The 8,320-nt window shown below is 34.1% G+C and overlaps 2 protein-coding genes across 2 annotated transcripts; one reads left to right on the top strand and one right to left on the bottom strand.

The window, feature by feature from the left end:
* Window positions 1-338: 338 nt before the first annotated feature.
* LOC112763097 (uncharacterized) lies at window positions 339-2,022 on the bottom strand. The gene is made up of 3 exons (XM_025808856.1): window positions 1,251-2,022; window positions 1,019-1,111; window positions 339-928 (listed from the first exon to the last, which is right to left on the bottom strand). The coding sequence occupies exons 1-3, from the start codon at window positions 2,020-2,022 to the stop codon at window positions 339-341; spliced, it is 1,455 nt and encodes a 484-aa protein (XP_025664641.1).
* Window positions 2,023-4,735: 2,713 nt separating this feature from the next.
* LOC112762498 (copper transport protein ATX1) lies at window positions 4,736-7,957 on the top strand. Its single transcript, XM_025808346.2, has 2 exons — window positions 4,736-5,107; window positions 7,397-7,957. Exons 1-2 carry the CDS (start codon window positions 4,981-4,983, stop codon window positions 7,678-7,680), a joined length of 411 nt encoding a protein of 136 aa, XP_025664131.1. The 5' UTR covers window positions 4,736-4,980; the 3' UTR covers window positions 7,681-7,957.
* The last annotated feature ends 363 nt before the right edge of the window (window positions 7,958-8,320 follow it).

Below are 8,320 nucleotides of genomic sequence, written 5' to 3'. Positions count from 1 at the left end.
TACTGTCCCTAAATATACTAAACTAAGTCAGTAATTCTTGGTTCTGGGTGGCTTGAATCTAGGATTAGGCATAAATCGTATTGTGGTTGCTGGTAGATTCCTTGATGTTTCAGTGCTTGCAGGCTGACTGCTTATGGGGAGAGTGCTTGCATATGGAGTACTTGCAGATGGAGCAGATGGGGTGCTGGTTGGTTGGGTGGTAGCAGTGGGTATGCTTGTTGATGGACTGTTCTTTTTGGGTGTGGACAACTTTCTCTTAGGAGGCAGTTTGGGTGGCCAAACAGGAGGTGGTTGCACTTATGTATGAAACACCAAAAATTTAATGTGACTAATCAAAATTAAAAGAGTGGAATATACATGTATATATATGGGTACGTAATATTACCAACCTGTTGCGAGTCATCAGTTTCTGACAAAATAGGCTGACTAAGATCAAGCTGAATCTCGACCTGATTCTGTGACACAGCTGGGGCATCACCACCATTTACAGCAGCAGTTGGAGCAGAATTGTTGACCTCAACTCCATTAGCATCAGAATTAGCAGTAGCAGCCGCCGCAACAGCAGCTGATTCTTCGTCAACGGCCCTCTTATGACAATTCCTCTTTGTGTGACCTGATTCGCCACAATAGCGACAATGTCCTTTTTTATAAACTCTTTTCATGGAGGTCTTCTGCTTCTTACCTCTACTTGGCTCCTCATCAACATCCTTTCTTTTTTTCTTCTTAATTGGCCCTGGCTTCTTCTTGAACTTTGGTGCTTGAGGTCTATTATGTGGTGATTTCTCCCACAGTTCCTGGCCAGGGGTTGGATTTATATGGAAGGCATAAGTGTTGTTGTATGCTTCTATGGTCAACCAGTTATGACAGAATTCATCTGGCCTTCTACCAGCCCTGGCCAAAGCGGTACATGCATGCACACATGGCATCCCTACACAGAACATCATAGCCATACATAAACAAAATTCCAACTACAAATGGAAAATAAAAAAATTAAAAAATATGCATAAAAAAATCATACCACTTAGCTGCCAAAAATCACAGGTGCATGATCTCTTGCCTAAGTCCACAGCCATATTTGTAGGCCACCCATGAAATTCAAATATTTTATAATCTGCATCACCAGACCACATGGGACCCAATTTTTTTATTCTTTTCTTATCTTTTCCAACCTACTTCTCTGTATTGGAGGTAGAATCCCGTCATTGTTCCTCAACTTCACCTTATTTTTGGCTATAGATCTCATAACATACATCCTGACCTCCTCCAACAGTGTGATAATAGGTTTGGCTCTAGGTTCTTTAATTCGTGAGTTGAAAACCTCACATGCATTATTACAGATGTTGTCCATTTTAGGTGCACTGCTGAAGAATGCCTTGCTCCATGAAGTCTTTGGCCATTTGGATCTTCATCAGGATTGGGATGAGGTCTAACACCAATACTAACAGTGGAGGCAGGATTAGTTTTCAGTAATGTCAACCCGTAATCCCTAACCATACCATACTGAGCAGCAGCATCTCCATAAACTATGACCCTAGCATCCCCTAGAGCCCTTGTCAGTGAAGACTTGTTGAGGTCCAAGTCGCACTTGCTCTTAAAGTACTGTGCAACTTCATAATGTTTAAAGTTAGGATATTTTCTTAATTTCCTAACCAGTTTGCAACCTGGCCACTTCCTATTAGCTAGCCTGTTCTTAGTCTCTCTAGGACAAGTGTGATCGTCCATAAATGTCTTGATCTGCCAGCAGTTACCCTCACTGTCCTTGGAAGCATATACTACCCAGCCACAGTCCTCTCCCTTACACACAACCCTCATCCTTAAACTGTCATTCTTCTTCCACCAGATCCGCCTTCCCTCCTGGATACAGTACTCACGAACAGCTTCCTTGAATTCTATCTTCGAATTAAATTTCATCCCAACCTCTAGTTTAAGCTCACTAAACCTTTCTCCGTCCCTAAATACCGAAAACACCTCATCTGACTCAACCTCCTCTAACTCATCCTCAGAGTTCGGTGGAGTCTTCATTTCCTCAGAGTGTCAAGACTCTCCACCATCAGATTCATCATAAACTCCATCTTAAGCATCATAATATGCTCCCATTTCACCAACCATAGGAATCGAGCCAAAAAAGAATTCATCATCTTCAGACCCTGAGTCTGCACACACAAGACCGTCATCCTCAAGCATAACTGAACTCTTTTCATTAACTTCTTCATTATCAGTTGTAGTCCTCTTTTTAACATCACTCTTCTTTCCAATTGATCTCTTCACAAACACTTCTTCTTCCTCACTAGAGACATCATCACTAGCAGCCCTATACGGTTCGTCTTTTACATTGTCATAACTATCATGGCTGTTTGAAGATTCTTCCTCACTAGACAAGCTAACAAACATAGTTTCAGGATCCTTTCCTTTACTAGATGCTCTTCCAAAAGTTCCAGTTGCAGCTGATCTTGTTAAAGGTCTCCTAGCATGTAATGCTGCATTTTTTTATTTTTTGAGGGCCTTTCTTTGGTATATCAGACCTCCTTGATTTTTGTGATGCTGATCTTGTTAGAGGTTTTGAAGTGGGCTGGGCCGTTGACTTTGGTGGTGGGTTGGGCTTGCTTGTAGGAGCAGCAGTGGACTGTCCCATTCTTTTTTGTGGTAGGTTGGGCTTGGAACTAGTAGCAACTGTGGGTTTGGCCATTGTTTTGGGTGGTGGGGTGGGCTTAATAATGGGAGCAGCAGCCGTGGGTGCTACCATTTTTTTGGGTGGTGATTTAGAATAACTAAAAGCAGATGCAGTAATGTGACTCTTATGCTTTGACCCTGAAATACCTTTACCAGTAGGCATAGTTGGAGGGATTGTTGTTGGAGTAGGAATTGTGGTGTTTATTGGTTCTGAGGTTGGAATTGGTGGTGATGTGGTGAAAATTGTATTGGCTGTGACATTGATGGGGGGGGGGGGGTATGCATGTGGAATAGGATCTGCTAGCACTATTAACTCCTTGCCTTTGGATGATGCTAGTTCTGTTTTCTCATCAAACACAGGTTTGGAGATCCCATGTTCATAATACACATGGACAATTTCCTTGTTGGTCTGAGCAACATAACACATCTCTATGAGCTCTTTGTCATGTGTCAAAGATCTAAGACCACTTTGCAATGGCCTATTAGGCATCAGCCACCAACAGTGAGTCACATTGTCATACCCAAGTGTCTTATAGTAGTCTCGGACAAAAAATACATCCACTGTGTCTACGTCAAGTCTCTGCAACTCAGAAATCTGTCCACCACTGTAACTCACACTTCCATCACGCTCTGTGACGAATAACCCTCCATGGTGAAATATGATGGTAATCTAAGGATCTCCCATCTGCAATTTAAAAACAAAGTTTCATGATCAACCTCATCATCTTCAACCATATCAACAACTTGGAAACCACATTAACTGTAAATGCAGCAACGCATAACAGATAAGAAACAGCTTTTCACCATGACAAACAACCCTTATACAGTCAAGACTTTCATTAGCCTAACCACTCAGAAAACTAGTTGCGATCAAACCCTAGCTAAATATTGCGAAACACAAACATGCATACCCATAGATTACACTCCAAAAAATTGTTTCTAACTGATGAAGAGATTAAACTAACAACCTTAACAAAAAACAGAGCATTCCTTATATCACATTATATTTTTTCTTTTTCCCCTTACCTTTTTCAGAGAAACCAGCCTTCGATACGGTCTTCGTTTGAGGCAGATGACGATATCCGATCCTATATAGCAGTCGTGCTCCACAGAAATTGCAACAGTTACAGCAATCCATCCACCGCCATTGATGAGTATAGGGGAGGAGGGGTTTCTGATGTATTTTGAGGGAGGGAAGACAATGCGTTACGTTAACGTTTGATGGGGGACTCTTCAAAACCAACTTTGGACTGAAACGACGTCATTTTAGGACATTTACACGCCACCAACGATACTACATCGTTTCAGCGTTGTCCAGGTGTCACCAACTTAGCCACATCAGCTTTCCGATCACGCCAGCTGGAGGAAATGTGCCAGAAGGACAACACTGGGTTCCAAAGTGTAATTTCAGGTACTATTTTAGATAATTGTTAAGTTCAGAAACTACTATGAAGTACGAGTATAACTTCAGGGACCACTATGGGGTGTAGCTCTATTTTTTTCAAGTTATATATATGTTTGCAGGCACATATCTATGCCTAGAGAGATTTTATACTTTTATTTCGTTTTTATTTGTAGCTTTTTCCACCAAGAACCAACGTACAACACTTGCATTGCATGTGCATGGCATTAGCATTTATAATATGATCAAGTAAAGCGTCCATTTAAACTTTGATGAGAAGCCACAATAATAATATTAAGGATCATGATGTTCATCTATTAAAGCGCAAGGTTTTTATTGCTCAAGTTCCTAGTCAGTAGTCACAACACATCTCATTTCAATTTACCTTCATTGATAAGGAAAACATGTCACATGGGAACCAAACTCCAAAATTTCCCAATTCCCAATAATAAAATTTTAGCAAGGCGAATACAATGCATTCAGCAATTAACTTTTGATTTTTTTTATTAACTAACCAATAGTTGCTGACACAACTTGGCATCATCCACGTCATCACTACTCATACCCTATCTATAAAGCTGGACTTCAATTCATTTCCTAAATTAAAGGCAACACATCTTTCATCAAATTAAAAGCACATAATCTTAATCTTAGAAAGAAATTAAAAATAAAGACTAGCTAGTAAAAGCCCCTTTTTAAGAGAATCTATGTATATATAATTATATATAGATCATGAACCTAATCATCATGTATATGGATCATGTCCTTATATATATATATACACACAAGACACAAGTCTTTGGAGAAATATCCATAGAGGCATAGAGCTGAAAAAAATTGTTATTATTTGACAAAATTGAATTTGAATTTGGTAGTTATAATTAAGGCAAATCATAATTAAAACAGAAATGGCGAACATGCAAATAGTAGCAGCGTACAAGAATGTTGTGGAGGCACAGTATGTGGAGATGATGGTTCCCTTGTATTCTTATGGATGCGAGAAGAAAATCAAGAAAGCCTTATCTGCTCTTAAAGGTAATTAATTAAATATATAAAAAAAATGTATATACTACCGTTTTTGGTTATGGAAACTGTTTGATGATTTCTTCAGCCATAGTGTCTCTGCGCATTTTAATTTATGTTATTAGCAATGTATATATCTTTTAGAGTTAGTGAGATTGTCATCAATTTTCATGATCACAAATTATATCATATCAGCTTAAAAAAATAGTTTTTTTTTTCTTAATAATGTGATAAATGATTAAATATTTATGTGAAAAAGAATTCATACCAACACTACTATATATAATTTGTTGAGGGTTTAAAATTCTTTCTCCCCAATTTTGGTCTGAGGAGGGGCAATTAGTACAGTTGAGAAATAATGCTATGATGAAGAGTATTTTTCAATGAAGAGTAGTAAAGATTATTTTCTTTTAGAATAAATTATTAAAGTGATATCTAAAAGTTTATACCGCTAACAAAAATAACTTTTAAAAATATAAACGATAGATAAGTTCTTGAATGATTTGAAAATGCAACAAAAATAGCTAATAAATATTATATTTTTATCAATAGCAGAAAAATTTTTTGTATTTAGCTAACGATTTATTCATTTAGTCTAAATTTTTGTAGAGATATTTAAATAACTATTTAGAAGGTGTAAAAAAAAAAATAAAGTAACTTTTGATCTCTAGAATATTGTTTATTTCTTAAAAAATTTACTTGTCATAAAATTATCAAATTTTAAAAATAAAAAGTATCTTATTTTGTTAATAATACTAATAAAAACGCATAAAAATTTAATTTCTAAAATATTTTTTAAAAAATATATTTAATATTTAATTATTTTTGTCTTATTTTTAAATCTTTCAATAGTTTATTTGTCATTCATATCTTTTAGGATTATTTTTGTCAATAACATAAACTTTTGGATACTATTTTATAGTTTGTCCTTCTTTTTATATTAGAAAAATATTACTAGATGAAAATATTATGTGCACTGAACACACTAATAAATATTTAATTATAATTTTCACTCTACACTCATGGCTCAACTTTTTTTTTTTTTTTTTAAGTAAAGCTCACGACTCAACTTTACTCTTCGCTAAAATAATTTCTTAGTTGATGGTGATTTTGGGCTACTGGTGTTTTTCTCTGAGGTCACTCTATTTTTGGTATGGATTCTGAGGTCAAGCTTCAAGTAAGCTTTAAATATTTGCGTCAATAGAAAATATTGATGCCATTGGGCTATGGCCCTGTTGGCGCTCACCGCTATTCACATTTAATTAAATTGATTGATTTTTGTCACGAAAAACATCTATTGATTGATTTTTTTGTGAAGGCTATAACAAACCAGCTTACCAGCTTGACAAAATAATATCACAAAATTTTGAGAATTAGCAATTTTTAGTAATTTTAATCTGTATTTAGTCAATATAAATATTAAATTATTTTTAACAAGTAAATTTTACTAGTTTATATATACAAATTCTGATAAATATAAGTATAAATTGTATTAATTCATGTGTATAAATTTTAATAAGTATAAATTATTGCTAATCTGAAATGATAATATTTATTTGGGCATGCTGTATTATATTAGGAAAAAGAAATCATTAATCAACCAACTAACATAAATCAGGTATTATATTGGTCCTAGGGTTGGTTACATATATATATTATTAGATTATGCTATCCTGGGTGACTATAAAAGAAAAAAACTAATCTAAACTGTTTATTTGTTTGTTTACTGGAGAGCTGAATAATTCTATTAATAGAAACTTAAACAACAGCATAGGTCAAGAGATGGTAAACTGAGCAACACAACAATGCAAAAACAAAATTATTCATACATACTAAGTATACATACAAACATAATAGCGGATACTATCTAACACATAACATGGTAAATAAACTTAAGACGTATCTAATGGATTTTTTTAAAAATAAAAAAATTACATTCATTATTTACTGGCATATATATTTTTAAAATTATTTATATTTTTGTGTATTATTACTTATTTTGTTTACGTGACAACCAAATATATTTACACATATCTCATTTAATTTATAACTAAAATATATGTATAAACATGATTTTCTCAAGTATGCATGTTAATATCTTCAGTTCCTCTTATAACATTGAATCCAAATTCCAAACCTTTAATATTATTAGGCCATATCATTTTCGGTGACTTGACTACTAAACTACCTTTTGATTTATTCGGAAAATTCTTGACACATAATAAAACCATACACATAAATTAAAAATGAAAACTCCTCTTACAGTTTTTTTTTTTTTTTTTTTTTATATATATATGGCAGGTTTATACTCAGTGAATGTGGATTACTACCAACAAAAAGTGACAGTATGGGGAATTTGCAACAAATATGATGTGCTAGAAACCGTAAGAAGCAAGAGAAAAGATGCTCGTTTTTGGAACCCTGAAGACAATCTTGAATTATTAGAGGATCCAAAATCATCACCATCTTCACCAATAACAACTCTTCATCACAAAGATTTTAAGCGCTCTTTAACTTTGACTAAGGTTCGCTCTCTAAGTTTGAAAGCGTGGAAAAAAGTCTTCACTAGATCATATTCTTTCTAAAAATAACAAATTGATCATGTGGAAGGTCATGAATTATCATTAAGTTGCTTGTCAAAAAATGAGTGTAAATTTTTGAATGGACATGTTCCACATTCATCATCTCATTTGTATATATTTGGAGGCATGCTGAAGCACTTTATTATTATCTATTTGTGTCCTTTCATTGTTCCCTTTTAAATTTGATTTACATGTGATGTGATTTTGGTTTCTTCCCTAGGAAAAAAATATATATTGGGACTGATGTATAAATAATATAAGGATTGCAAATTTTATATATAATTTAATTTTAATACAATATTATTAGTGTAAAATAATTTTATACTTGTATTTATATACAATTTAATTTTAATGCACTATTAGTGTACATATATTTAATTACGTAACGTTATATTAATAAAAATAACTACTTTTTATATTAATCGTATGAATAATTATTTAAAAGAACTAATATAATTAAATAATTTATACCATCAGTGTAATTATATATATATGAAGGAACTGAACTCTTTTTTTTGTAAAAAAAAAAAAAAGAGAAACAAGAAGGCAGCCAAAGCCAAAACACACGCACCAATACATGCATCGCTACCAAACCTCGTGGCTTCAATCATGCTTCAATTTCAAAAACTTGCAATCCAATCCA

Source organism: Arachis hypogaea, chromosome 17, assembly GCF_003086295.3.
Source record: "Arachis hypogaea cultivar Tifrunner chromosome 17, arahy.Tifrunner.gnm2.J5K5, whole genome shotgun sequence".
Classification (NCBI taxonomy): Eukaryota; Viridiplantae; Streptophyta; class Magnoliopsida; order Fabales; family Fabaceae; genus Arachis; species Arachis hypogaea.
Note: the sequence above shows the minus strand (reverse complement) of the source record. Positions and strands in the feature narration are given on the sequence as shown.